Here is a 14,696-nt window from a genome sequence, read left to right as displayed (position 1 = left end):
CAATCAAGTACCCTTGGAGAGTGCTGCTGTGAGCCTGCCTGGCCCTCTCTGGACTGAAACGTGACTTCACCCTGGTAGTAAAGGGAGGGGGCCCCAAACTTACCATGCCACTTGCCCTTATAAACAGTTCCAAAGGAGCCTGACCCAATCCGAGTGGAGAGCATCACTTCACTGGCTTCTATTTCCCAGTAATAGCTTGAATCTCTCTGTCCACGAGGCCTCTAAAACAAGCAGAGATCACTGATATACTCTGTGGACTGTTAAAAGACTGTTTAACAAGGGTGTCAAAGAAAAGATCAACCCAACTCCATCCATTCCCATATCTTTTAAAGATAGACATATTCACTATAATTCCAGTTTTTGTCTTTTGAGAAAATACCGTTTTAGTTGTGCCCCGCCTTGCAACAAAGCAGCAAGTTTTCCAATGTAAGCATGCCAAAAATGGCATTGACATTTATAGTGTATTCATTTAATTAGAGTCCCCCAACCCTAAAATTAAAGGCATTCTCATTTCTGACTAAGCTTTTCTTACTGAACCCTAACATGCAGGAGGTACTGTTGACCATACTCACAATTTTGTTTTTCTCCTGGGTGCTGGATCCCGGTGCCCGCTCTCTCTGTGCCGGCACAGGGGTTTTGGGCTGTGACCAGCCTGTTGGGCTCAGATTGTTGGGACTGCTGGACAAGGCTGAAGGTGAGGCTTAATAATAGACAAGACAAACAGAATTCACACATGGCTAAGCCAACAGAAGATGCACAGCATAAAGAGAAAAAGCCCATGACTATTTGCTAAATGACTTAGACAAGTACCTGATTCACTGTGACTTCGAATTGCATCCTGAAACAGAAAAGGAAAGCTGGTCAATTTCTGCACTAGAAAAGATGTTCTCTGGGGGAGGGAAAGGGAGAAGGATTTACAGGAGCAAAGTGGATTATAAAATCTCTAAAACACAAAAGGTCTAATTACATACTCTAACTTTTCTTTGATTAAATTCATCAAATGTCTGTGGCCAATATCTCCAAGATTGTTATCATCAAATATTAGGAGGACTGATGCTAATTTCTCATACACAATAAAGCAGCATTCTTTTTTCTCTGAAGAAAGCAATGCACACTGCAGACTGATACTCTTTAAAGGAAGGCTGGCAAAGTTACTATCAAGCTGAGCTCCTTCCAGTGGTTGGGGATCTTGCTCCACTGAAGCTCAAAAAAATAATAATAAAATATTTTTAATGAGGGGTTCAGTGGCAAGTTCACTGTTACCCCTCTAGGAGTTGGATTTGCTATGGGTAAGCACCACGACTACATATTTTATCCAAACCTAATATCATAGAAAGCTGGAAGGACCATAAATCCCCTAATCTAAAACCTACATTTTACATATAAGAAAACACATGTGAACAGATAAAGGAACATGGCGAGTGTCACACAACCAGTAGGTGGCAGAAAAAGAACTAAAAATCACCACCCACGGATCTCAGCCATGAGCTCATTCATCACAAAATGCTCCTCAGATCTTATGGGTAAGCTCTGAAACTAGTTACATTCTACTCAGGTTAGAGGTCAAAGGCTACCTTTAGAATTTATTAAACTGTTTAGTTGGAACAGTTTAAATCACAGGGCGCTCCATGAGACCTAAATCCTCATTTTTATAAATCCTCACTTGGAATATATAAATAACAATAATAGAAAAATACTTGGTCCCCATATCCTCAAAAAGGATTATTTCTCTTGGAAGTCTTACTCTGTTTTCTTTGTGTAACCACAGTAAAGACAGGATCCTTTTTTTCACACAACTGTTACCAGAATGCTCACACGCTATGACATCTTTACAAGAGATAAGAAGAATCACAGGCCAAGCTGCCCCTCCCCCACTTTCACAGCCCCACCCAAACATCTTCAGAATTTGCCAATAAAGCCTGGTTCTGGGGTTCTCAAACCTGGCCAGTCTTCAGAATCACCAGGAGAGGTGTTTAAGAATACAGATTCCCAAGCCCCTCCACCCCACTAGGACTGATTTAAGTATGTCTGGGAGGGAAGGCGGGAAACCTAGGAAACCTGCATGCTTTTAAGTATGACAGGATGACTGCCAGGTAGACAAAACTTTCTCCAAAAATAACTTGAATTTCAGTAGAATATTTAGCAGCTGTAGCTTTATTATTCAACTAATCTATTCTTTGTTTTTAGTCAAAGCGTGGCACAATGTATTTTTACTGACCAGAATTACATTCCCATGCACTAGGATTTTTTCTTAATGTCGTCATAATTTTCTTCCCCGTATCCACTTACATACCTCATACTTAATTCTGTGCTAGTTTCTACAGCTGGACTGATTTATCATCATCTCAAAATCTAAATATTAGTTAAAGAGAACTAAGATGGTTTAAACAAAGCAAGAAAGTGTACTTTTAAAATGCTGAATCATATGTAATTTTTACAAAACAGGAATCAAAATTTGGTCTGCTTCTAAAGTACAGAGAGGATTAAGCACCACAAATGTGCTAGTTATTCTATAATAAAACTTCAAGAATTTTCACTTTTCATGTTCCCTCTAAGTATTAGAGTGTTTATACAGGACTAAATCATATATCAGAAGAAAAGTAACTGGTATATTACTGTATTATTATCAGGGCTAGTGACAATACAATAGAAACAATAAAACTCATAGCGTGCATATACATGACCCCCTCACAATAATCTTGTGATAAGCAAAGTGCCCCCAAATGACCAGTTTAGGCCCCACATTCGAAAGCCAACTCTTTTGTTGAGTCCCTCCCACGTCTCACTGGTAGGACAAGTTATGTCGAAAATGATGTGAGGTCTGAGTGAGGTACGTAAGCTGTGCGTGAGGTAGTGGGTGGCCCTGAGGTTTTTCAAGGAACAATTCATGATGTAGATAGAGCACAGCTGTCTTTGATAAAAGCTTATCAAAGGATTTTCAGGGCATACCAACCAAACTGACACATTTTGTTTCTAAACAAAATAGAATCGTGATGCTGTTGAGTAACAGCTAAACAAATCTAGCATTCGTCTTTAGTTGAAAATGATTAAAAAAAAAATTTTTTTAATACCCTTGGCCTCAAAATCTCACTGGAGAAACTGATTTCACCTATCAGCAATACTACATACAGTTATTTTTTTACTCCCAAATATGCTATTGCCAAAAAAGAAAACATGAGACCAAGTCTGACAAGAAACATAAAATTTAGTGATTGTTTCATTTTTGATAGGCTACTGACAGTCTTAGCAATCCTGCTACTTTACAAGAAAGCAAAGGCATGAAGAAGAATACCTACTCTTCCCCTCAAACAAAATCGTCTGGACCACGCCCTGGGAGAAGCATTCAGGCTGTTATTCTAGTCCAAAGCAATGAGAAATAAGAAGAATAAAGAACAAAGGAAGTATTTTAAGTGTATTCAGTTGTTAATAAAGATGAACTAGAAAGCAAACCAAACAGAACATACAATAAAGCCAAGAAAAGAAAAAGCAGTTTGAAAACACTAGCTTTGCGCATTTATATCTCCCTAAATACCTGCTTATTAAAATCCTGTGACTCCACCCTTTTATTTCTAAATAAAATCACTTAAAGTCTTTCAGAGAGTTTGTAGTCCTCTATCACTATTATTTTCTTTCCCACATGAAAAAGAAACTACTCTTTATGTATCTTATTCACTAGCTCACTGAAATCCTATTCAAATTTAACATGGAAAGAATCAGTTCAAATGTTAACATTTCTTCAGGAAATTTCAGTTCTCCACTTGAATGATATACCAACCAGATTAATTAAGCTAGTCTCAAGATGTAGTGAATAAGAAATCAAAAAGTCCAGAGACCTGACAAAGTGCTGCAACATTCCTTATCAGGTTTGAAACCCAAAACTCTCTGACACAACCGTCAACCCCAGCCGAGTAACTGACACTCTTCACCACCCGCAAAGGACCCTATTACCTCAATCATCCTGCTGTCCACGGGCAAGGTGGTGCTGACCATGTGGACATTAGGTGTGGACGTCGACCTCTGCCTCTGGGAGAGGGAACCTTCAGAGGAGGGGCTGGAGGTGTTGAATGTGAAAGCGTGGGGTGTGGAGTATCTGTGCTGGGAACTAGGTGAGAAGGAGAAAGAAAATTCCATGGTTGACACTCAGGCCTCTGTATTGGTAAAGTCTTTCAACTACCTATTTCATTAAGATACTTGGGGGCAAACCCTACTTATACTACAAACTTTGACAAAAATGTTCCTTTCTTTCAATATGCACCATTTAAAATGTTTCTTGTTTAGATGCCTTTGCATGCAAATTTTTAAAAAGTAAATAATATATGTGCTCTGAAGTCATGTGAAAAGAAATGATACGTTATAAGTTTTCTTCTATTTAATAAATCACCTCTACAGGATACTCCAAATTTTTAGACCATCTCTGGGAAAGAACAGATTAGCATTTGTCAACCAATACTACCCCCTACAAAAGCTAGTTGGAACTTGCCCAGGTTAATTTAGAGACTAAATTAGAAAACTTTAAGGAAGATTTTTTAATAGACGGTTAGATCTGCCAAGCATAGCTGCAAACAGGCCAGCATTTTATCCACTGTGCATTCTCTCCCCCCATAAACAGCTCACAAAATCAATTAATGTGAATTCAGTTTTTAGGTTTCAATACCTAACTGAAATTTATCACTGGCTTCTTTTACCCAACGCCACTCTCCCACCAACCAATCTGGGAACACGCATTAAGTTTAACATTCTCATTATTTGCTCCAAAGATTACTCGGAGTTTTGTTTAGATTCAAGTAGCACCATGTGTAGATTCAAGAGATAAAAGACTTTTTTTCTAAGAGAAATTGCTCTATTGCAATTGCCTTTCCAGGCAATTCAACATTAATGCCTTCAGAGGCCTGGTTTCTTCTACCTAAATCTTCAGAAGCAAGTACAGTTTTTCGGTCAGGTTTGCTTTTCAAATTATCAAGAAAAATAAAAATCATATACAAATATATACAGATATCACTTCAGTACAAATTCCTTGTTCTGAGATATACTGCCTTTAACAATTTCCATGACAGTCTTACAAAGGCCAGTAAATATTATATGATTATATATAAATTAAAGTCAGATATTTTGGACAAAGATGTAGATTTATTTTAGGTTCCAAATTCACGTGTAACAGTAAGGCATGTGGACTCGACAAAACTCTGATTTTAAAGCCAGAAAACAGAGCAAAGACAAATTATGTGCAAACTCACAGGCACATTAAAACAGATATTTATATTAAAAATCTAATTAGATTCTTTTCAAGATAGCAGTTTATTCAATATTGGGTTGGCCAAAAAGTTCGTTCAGATTTTGCCATAAGATGTTATGGGAAAACCCGAACGAACTTTTTGGCCAATCCAATACCATGGTTTCAGCAATGCAAGGCCATAATAAGCATTTCAAAGTTGAGGGTTTTATTTTTACCGAATCAGTGTATATCGTTTTGGGACGCTTTCCCTGAGGCTCACTGCATACTGAGGAAGGCAAAATCTCAAACTCTTTAAAATGTAATGAGATACAAGGGACATGCTAGGATAATAGAATAAATTGTAGTCAGAGTCACTTTACAGAATTTAAGAACTAGAGGACCACAGAGAAAAAGTTCTACGTTTTGCTCTAACGCCAATGCTGAGTTCCACAGAAGCAGCAAAGGGTTTACACAGAGAGAGGAGGGAACGCAAGGGAACTCTTAATACAACTTTCCAAAAGAAAAGCAGTAGGTAAAAAAAAATACCTAACAGGCATCCGGGAAACAGACTCTCGCATCCGACGCATTGTCAAAAAAGGCAGTACTGGGACCCCACTATCACCAACAATGGAATTTGGGAACAGCCTAAATGAAATCAGAAGAAGACTGGTTTATAGACTTGCAGTAGTAATTTCACAGTCAGCCTGCCTGGCCTTGCAAACTCACAGCTACTCAAACTCAACTTTTCCTAGTCACATTTTCCTGGACCATTTCCGGCTACCCAGGGTAAGGGGCTACCCCAAGTGACTGGGTTTGAATGACTACAGAATGTGAACAATCTTGACCGGCCAATGAGCACAGAGTCTCTAGTGTGCATTTCTAGGAAATACTGGCCCAATGTCCAGCCATATCAAAATAATGTGTTTTTTTAAGCTAGAGTAGGGCATTTTATAACCTAAATCACGTAGAGCTTTTCAGAAACATTCTGTCTTGGAAACGCACAAATGAAAAGACAGAAATATGAAGGATAGATCACCTTCAGCACCAAAAGTCATAAATAAGAGGAAAAGTGATATTAACTGGGCATCTTCCCTCCATGAGATGAGCACTTGGTGCCCGGTAAGTTCACATGTTATCTCAGTTAAGCCTCAAAAGAACACTGCAACCATGGTAATACCCCCGTTTTTCAGATGAGTGAGCTAAGGCTCAGAGGGGATTACAGATAGTTAATGACAACACTGAGATTTTGACCAATGTCTGCTGGACTCCAAAGTCTGTGCTGTTTATGCTACCCAAGCTCTCTTTGCAAAAGCAACATGTGACTACCACGAAAGCAAAAAAGATGTTCCCATGGTAGTTTAATGATAACACTCCCTTAGTTTTTCTAGTACCTTCAAAAAAGGATAAAAGTTCATCTTTGACTTTTCATATCCCTGTTAATAGTTTTTAAGAGGTTCTCTGGAACATGTAACTTTTAATTTAAACCTTACTAAAGAAACCAGTTTGTGTATATGGAATATATTTTAGTAACTGGTTTGTCTCCTGAGGGATATATGTGTTTTGTTTTTTTTTAAATGATCATTCTATGTTTATTTATTTATTTTATTTATGGCTGTGTTGGGTCTTCGTTTCTGTGCGAGGGCTTTCTCTAGTTGCGGCAAGCGGGGGCCACTCTTCACCGCAGTGAGCGGGCCTCTCACCATCGCGGCCTCTCCTGTTGCGGAGCACAGGCTCCAGAGGCGCAGGCTCAGTAATCGTGGCTCACGGGCCCAGTCGCTCCGCGGCACGTGGGATCTTCCCAGACCAGGGCTCGAACCCGTGTCCCCTGCATTGGCAGCGCAGATTCTCAACCACTGCGCCACCAGGGAAGCCCAATACATGTGTTTTTTAAGGTTTACTGTCATATCATTTTAAGACTAATGTTTTCCCTAGTTTGAGGTGAAGAAAACAGCACCAACCACACTTTCTGCTCCTTCTCGATGTCAGAGGTCTGTTCAGTGTTATTTAAAAGTAGACAGAGTAGTGTCTACTAGCAACCTAGTAAAAAAAAAAATCTGGGGGGGTTTTCATATCCCTCTGCTCTTTGCCTTACTGAAGCACAGTATATCAATCTCTATTTGACAGGTAATACTCCTATCAGCTCGTTTTAGAGTGTTATATACCACATTAAAACTTGCTAGTTTCAGAACTGTCATGTTTCTAAAGTAGATCGTTTCCAGATGATGATAATTCATTTAATAAGTCTAAAACCCAGACTTGTCAGTCATATATACAGTATGCATCCCCAAAAGAGGTTTATATCTCCCTGCCCCCTTATATTCTTTGAAAAAAGAACAATGCCTCACAAGAGTTGTCTGATATTACTCCAGTCCACACACATAGTAGGTACTTTGGTGCTACAATGCTCGTGAAACTTGTAGCCACAAGTCTGACATCTAAACCCATTTAGCAGGAACTTCTGACAGATGTCACAGAAGGCAAGCTTCAGGAAGGTCTTCCGAGCCTGGAACAAGAACACAGGTGTAAATTATACTGAATAAAAAACAAAATAATTTCCTTCTTGACCCCCAAGAGGTTTTATCAGAATGAAGAATCATACTTCCAACATTTGTAAAATTCATACACAGAAATTGAAGTACATCTGTGATCTAATGACACCTAAATTGCTTTACTGTAAACAATGGCACAGCTTTAAACAATCCAACAACATATATACTTATTATCTCTGAGAAATTCCTATTGTGCCAGCCAAAGCACCCAACATACACAAAGAGAGAAGAGATCTGCAACTTACAAAGTTGTGTGTTGTGAGCGGAACATGATCCAAGAAATCTACTTGAAGTTCCTCTCCAATCAATGAGGCAGCATCAGTATTCCAATCTAAACGTGCTTTTTTACTAAAGAGGATTTTAAAAAACATAATATGAAAGGGAAATATTTAAATTAGGTGAAAGAGTTGAATACCAGTAATAACAACAGCTACCATTTAGCTCATGCTACATAAACATAAAACTTAAATCCCATACAACACTGACATTTAATTCATACAACAAACCTATAGGGACTTCCCTGGTAGCGCAGTGGATAAGACTCCGTGCTCCCAATGCAGGGGGCCCGGGTTTGATCCCTGGTCAGGGAACCAGATCCCACACGCATGCTGCAACTAAGAGTTCGCATGCCACAACTAAGGACCCAGTACAACCAAATAAAATAAATATGGGGGAAAAAAAAAAAAACAACCTATGAAGTGGGCATTATTATCCTCATCTTAAAAATGAGAGAAATGGGGCTCTAAGAAGGTAACTTGCTCAAGGCCACACACAGAGTGTAAGGGCCTATTTGGAATCCAGGTCAGTCAGATTCCAAAGCTTGTACTCTTAGAATAAAGTTTTTTTTAAACAATGAAATAAAACAATCTCATGATAAAGGAAATATGCAATAAATTGGACTTTATAACATTAAAATCCTATAAAAATCCTAAAATCCTATAAAATGGGTTATAAATATTGCTACAGTAGCAAAATTTAATCTTCACTAGCCTACTTCAATCTAGAAAATACATAAATAGAAAGGAATCACAAATAGAATGCACTTTTCTATGAAGAATGGGCTTAAATCTGTAGAACTGTCTGCAGAGTCTATACATATAAATTGATGAAAGGCTTAACTGTCTTAAAATTTACTCTGAAACCACTCTTTCTGTGCCTAAACAAGACAGAAAAATAGGTACATTTAAGTAAAAATTAATGCCCAGTTCCTTTCTCATGCCTATCTAGTTTATCTGGCCCATCTCCTGACGGAAGAATATTCTCAGGTAGGGAGAGAACACCACACATACAGCACCATTCTAACCTCTCCCTTCACCTACGAGAAGCCTATTAGAGCCATCTTTCTGATTATATAGCAGGAAATAATCCATCCCTTAATATAATTCCCTATACAAGGTCTGGGAAACCCAACATTACTCCAAAGTCCTGTTTTGCCCTAATGAAGAGGGAGAGGGTCAGTCCTGTTTCCTGATCAGTCTTGAGGTGCCATCCATCCAAAAGAGAACCTAGGGTAGCTCCAAATAAATGCAGCCGTGGACAAGAGTGGATCAAGCCCCTCACTGTCTCAGAGTCTCTCTAGTCTTTAGGGAGCACTATGCTCTGGCTTGGGGACCAACCTGGGACTGTACCCACATAAAACTGGCATCTGCTTCAAAGATTTGCACTTCAGCAAAAAGCCCCCTAAGCTGAGAGGAGTAACATAAACAGATGAATTTATGCTCACCCTTTTTGCTGCAGCAAAAATAGAAATGAAACTTTTCTGATAAATAAGGAAAATAAACAGTGAACAGGCTGGGGAAACAGCATAAACAGGCCTGAAAGAGTTAAGCCATCCTGGTTATCCTTTAGCTGTTACTACTAACAAATACTTGCAGCTGGACTTGTCCTTCACAAAGCTAAACAAAGCTAATCACTCTCTGATTCCATATGAATTGTTCCCTGCACCTGGCGTTTATTCTGGCTGCATTCTCTTGTAACAAATCACCCCTTGTAGCTGTTTACATTTCATAAAGAAGGTCACCCCGCTGATAACCCAGAGATAAATGGACCCAACTACCAGGCTGCCTGATGCCAACAGTGACTGTTTTAAAATACTGCAAGAAGAAGAATACAAGACCTTCACCACTTTCATCCTTATCACTTACCCTGGACTGCCAGTTCCACCTGTAAGACCCCCTGTAATTCCCCAGGACAGGGGGACACAGTTCTTGAGGCGCTAGCCTGCTGTGTCTTCCCTTTGCCTGGCAAAGAAAATAAAAAGCCTCTCTATTTCTTATCTTCCAAATCTCTGTCTCCCTATTTTTATTCGGCATCAGTGAACAGGGAGCCAAGATTTGGCAACATTTTGAGTACTCACTCCCTAGGCTACTCTCTCAAACTGGGGAGCCCCTTGAAATATAGAAGATGTAAGATAAAGATCAATAACAGAACTAGCACTTTCCAAGAAGGTAAAATTAAGGTTATTATCCCAGATTTGGGGGGAAACAATAACAGGTAACAGATAGTCACAGATGGCTCTGATGCTATGGGGTATTACTCCTAGACTTTTGAGGCAATGCCTCTATCTTGCTACCACCATTAGGAATAGGATGAACTACACTGATCCTCCTTGAAGCAGAAATTCTCCTGCATCTTTTAGCCCTGTGTCTGTCAAACTGCTGGAATTCAGTAAATATTAACTGAATAAAAAGGAGTGAATTATAAAAGTGAATCTCTTAAAGACAGTATTCTTTAACTATAAATAATAATGAAACACTTTCTGAGTACCCACTCTGTTAACTGCATTATAGCAAACACAAAAATCTTGCTCTCAAGAAACATACCATCTGACATTACTGTTTCCTTCTATGGAAACACTATCCAACAACTAACATGTATTTTATCTTCCAATGCAATGTTCAAGCAAAATTTTCAAGTTCTTGGTATCTTATTTTTCTGAATTGTCTCTTTATACACAAGGGTATTCAAATATTCACTATTCTATAGGAAGCTAATACAATTTTTTTTAAATGGGAACAGTTATTATGTGAAGCTAGGAAATCCTTCCTAGTATGAAGGAAGAGCTGGCTGACTTTTGAGTTCTTACCCCTTGTGTTCGTGGAGAAGTCTGAAAACTGCACAGCACTCTGGTTGCAGGCCCCTCACCTTGAGAGCTTTCATAAGGCAGTCTTGCAAGCTCATTCCATTCCGCACGTTGACCTACAAACAAAGGACCACCTTTAGAACCAACACAGGCTGCACAAGCACATCCCTTGGAAAGGTGAATACAGAAATCAATCCACCAGTCTGTAAGGGTATATGTAGAAGATTTTATGACAGCATTGCTTGTACAGTTGACCCTTGAACAACACGGCTCTCAACTGCACAGGTCCACTTATACGTGGATTTTTTTCAATAGGAAACACTACAGTACTACATGATTTGTGGTTTGTTGAATCCGAGGATATGGGACAGCAGATACAGAGCACATATACCAAGGGCTGACTATAAGTTATACTCGGATTTTCAAGTGCACACGGGGTTGGCGCCCATAACCCCCTGAGTTGTTCAAGGGTCAACAATAATGGCAAACACACACACAGAGGAAGCACCCAGAATGTCCAGCAATAGGTAAGTGCTTGAATAAAGTACAGAACACCTGGATGTGTCACACGGTGCTGCTAATATATTACTTATAATGACTCGTCAGAGGGTGTTCATATTAACTGGGGGAAAATATTTTTCAGAATAATATAAAGAGTAAGATTATTTAAAGGGTGGGGAACCTATATATGTTTATATATGTTGTATGAGTGTGAAAAGATAGACACTCAGCTGTTACCCCTATGAGAAAGTGGTTGGGAGAGAGAAATGATCAACTTTCCCTTTCTACATCTCTAATTTGTTTGACTCAATGAAATGTTCAGGCAAGCATAAATATCCACCAGAAAGGAAAATAAGCCAACCCAATCTATAAACAAACATGAGTTCTCCTGATCAAAACTTTGTATTTCAACCTATTTTCAACAAAATGCTTGATCTTCCTAACAAAAATTCCATCTCACATGCACTTCACACTAGGGAGGGCAAGCAGGAAGTGGAGGAAATAAAGCCTCTGCCCTGCTGTCAGGACAAACATCACTGCTAGTTTAAATAAATGTGCACACCCATTCCAGACAGCCTGAACAGTATACGCCCCTTCACATCCCCCCGTACCCAATCTTCAAAAACTGAGCAGGCACTCAGAAGCCTAACAGAGGGACTTTCCCGGTGGTCCAGTGGAAAAGAATCCGCCTTCCAATGCAGGGGACACAGGTTTGATCCACGGTCAGGGAACTAAGATCCCACATGCCGCGGGGCAACTAAGCCCGCGCGCTGCAACTACTGAGCTCACGCGCCTCAACTAGAGAGCCTGCGTGCTGCAAACTACAGAGCCCACGGGCTCTGGAAGCCACGCACCCTGGAGCCTGTGCGCCACAACTAGAGAAGAGGAAACCCTGCACCCCACAACTAGAGAGAAGCCTGCGTGCTGTAACAAAGAGCCTGCACACTGCAATGAAAGATCCTGCATGCCTTAGGACTTCCCTGGTGGCGCAGTGGTTAAGAATCCACGTGCCAATCAATGCAGGGGACGCAGGTTCGATCCCTGGTCCTGGAAGATCCCACATGCCGCAGAGCAACTAAGCCCACGAGCCACAACTACTGAGCCCGCATACCTAGAGCCCGTGCTCCACAAGAGAAGCCACCGTAACGAGAAGCCCGCACACTGCAACGAAGAGTAGCCCCTGCTCGCCACAACTAGAGAAAGCCCGCATGCGGCAACAAAGACCCAATGCAGCCACAAATAATTAATTAAAAAATTAAAAATAAAAAAAATTAAAAGATCCTGCATGCCTCAATGAAGATCCCACATGCCACAACTAAGACCCAACGCAGCCAAAAATAAATTAAATAAGTAAATAAATCTTAAAATTTTTTTAAAAAGCCTAACATAAACTGTGAGTGCCAGGGTGCTAATAATGGCAGCTATATAAAAATTTCACCTAAGCCCTTAAGCATTTCAATAAAAGCCCTATACATTTTGTTTTTAAAGCCAATAAAGTTAATCAAAAAGTAAGGCAACTAGACTCAGTACGGGCTGTAGAGAGAGAAGAATGTAGATTAGCAGTGCTTGCAAAACTGCCCAAAGTAGAGTCCTTCCACTGGGTGAAAGTGTGACAGCTGACAATGGCCAACCCAGCCCCTTCCCAGAGGGAGGTGAGTGATGTGTGTACTTATTTTAAAGGTTTAAAATTTTTAAATATTCATTTACAGTGTTTCACAAGTTTATTTTAAAGGTTTCTTGAAGCAGTGATACCCTTAGAAATATCCCACTAACTTCCAGCTTCCAGACACAAAACAACAAAGTAAAGGGAGAGAGAATGATCTGAACTATGAATACACCAAGAATGAGGACAATGAAAAGTAAATAAACACTCACATTAACAGAATCATGACCTGTATCAAATACTGTGCAGTAGTACTTTGAAAACTGTAAAGTGATATCTGTGCTATTTAATCTTCATTAAAAGTCACAGCTCCAAGAGCTAGACAGTTCTTTAAATATCCTCTAATCCAGTGGGGTTCCCAAATGTGGCTGATATTAGAATCATCTGAGGAGCCTGTGAAAATATATTTTCCTGGTCTGCCCCCTCTAACACATCCATCTGATTCAGTTCATCTTGAATGAAGCGCAGGAATCTGTATTTTAAACTGCTTCTCGGGTGATTCCAGTGGTAATTAATGGGCCTCAGCTATGATCCAATCACTCATCCAATAATAATTAGCAGCAGCAGTTAGTCAAAGAGTGTTTGCAAAACAAATGACAAGAAAAATTCAAAAGACAAGCAACTACTAATTATTCTGAAATTATTTAAATCAGACATAGATCCTCTCTATCACTCTTCTCTCTTACAACTCCCCATGGACACAGGTTGTAATCAGCTAAATGTGACTAATCTCTGGAGCCCACTAAGTGATTATGATAGTCATTCTGGGCTCCAGCAGTGAAGCAACCTGGGGATGATTAGAAACAGCTGACTGGCCATGCTGGCCAGCAAATGACTCCTTCTTCCTTCAATGCTGCCCTGAAGCTGGGTGCCTAGTGAAAGAAGGTGGTTCTTCCAGAGACACACAGTCCATCTCTGGTCAAAGAAACAGAAGAAACTAACTTTCTCTGACAGAATCTTCTCAAAAGCTGTCGGAGAAGTCAAGCTTCCAAATCAGTCGTCCCCAACCACCAGTTGTGCTCAAATGAAGGCTGTCAAGGACACACAAATGCCGGACTTCCCTGGTGATGCAGTGGTTAAGAATCCACCTGCCAATGCAGGGGACACAGGTTCGAGCCCTGGTCCAGGAAGATCCCACATGCCGTGGAGCAACTAAGCCCATGTGCCACAACTACTGAGCCTGCGCTCTAGAGCCCGTGAGCCACAACTACTGAGCCCACGCACCATAACTACTGACGCCCGCACGCTCTAGAACCCATGTGCCGCAACTACTGAGCCCATGTGCTGCAACTACTGAAGCCCACGTGCCTAGAGCCCGTGCTCTGCAACGAGAAGCCCCCACTCGCCACAACTAGAGAAAGCCCATGCACAGCAATGAAGACCAACACAACCAAAAATAAACATTTTTTTAAATTTTTTAAAAAGTATACACAGATATAGAAAACACTCAGAAATAATCATAACTGCCATTTTACTTATGAACTAGCCACTGTAGTCAGCATAAGCCTCATTTCATAAAGGTCAGGAAACAGAGGCTCAAAATATTATGTAATTTGTTTACATGATACAGCTTATAAAAGGCAATACAGGGATTTAAATTTGGGCCTTGTTGTCTTCAAGGCCCATACACTTAATTATTACGCCAAACTAAGTTTCCCACTCTTCCAGGCAAACTGGTAGATGGGGGTG

At 40.1% G+C, this 14,696-nt stretch overlaps 1 protein-coding gene across 8 annotated transcripts in view; it reads right to left on the bottom strand.

Moving 5' to 3' along the window:
* The window catches only part of RAF1 (Raf-1 proto-oncogene, serine/threonine kinase), a 71,940-nt gene that overhangs the window by 11,336 nt on the left and 45,908 nt on the right, over positions 1-14,696 (bottom strand). For 2 of the 8 annotated variants that reach the window (XM_082345904.1, XM_082345903.1), the window contains 9 exons: positions 10,847-10,959; positions 8,007-8,109; positions 7,558-7,715; positions 5,759-5,857; positions 3,949-4,102; positions 3,297-3,356; positions 811-838; positions 573-700; positions 104-221 (listed from right to left, as the gene is read on the bottom strand). In XM_082345904.1, coding sequence (XP_082202030.1) covers positions 104-221; positions 573-700; positions 811-838; positions 3,297-3,356; positions 3,949-4,102; positions 5,759-5,857; positions 7,558-7,715; positions 8,007-8,109; positions 10,847-10,959 — 961 coding nt within the window. The remainder of the gene's footprint in view (positions 1-103; positions 222-572; positions 701-810; positions 839-3,296; positions 3,357-3,948; positions 4,103-5,758; positions 5,858-7,557; positions 7,716-8,006; positions 8,110-10,846; positions 10,960-14,696) is intronic. The other 6 variants (XM_082345906.1, XM_082345905.1, XM_082345908.1 and 3 more) reach the window with 6 other exon arrangements.

Source organism: Balaenoptera borealis (assembly GCF_965194805.1).
Source record: "Balaenoptera borealis genome assembly, chromosome: 12".
NCBI classification, from domain to species: Eukaryota; Metazoa; Chordata; class Mammalia; order Artiodactyla; family Balaenopteridae; genus Balaenoptera; species Balaenoptera borealis.
The sequence above is the reverse complement of the archived record's forward strand: the minus strand, read 5'-3'. Positions and strand labels throughout refer to the sequence as shown.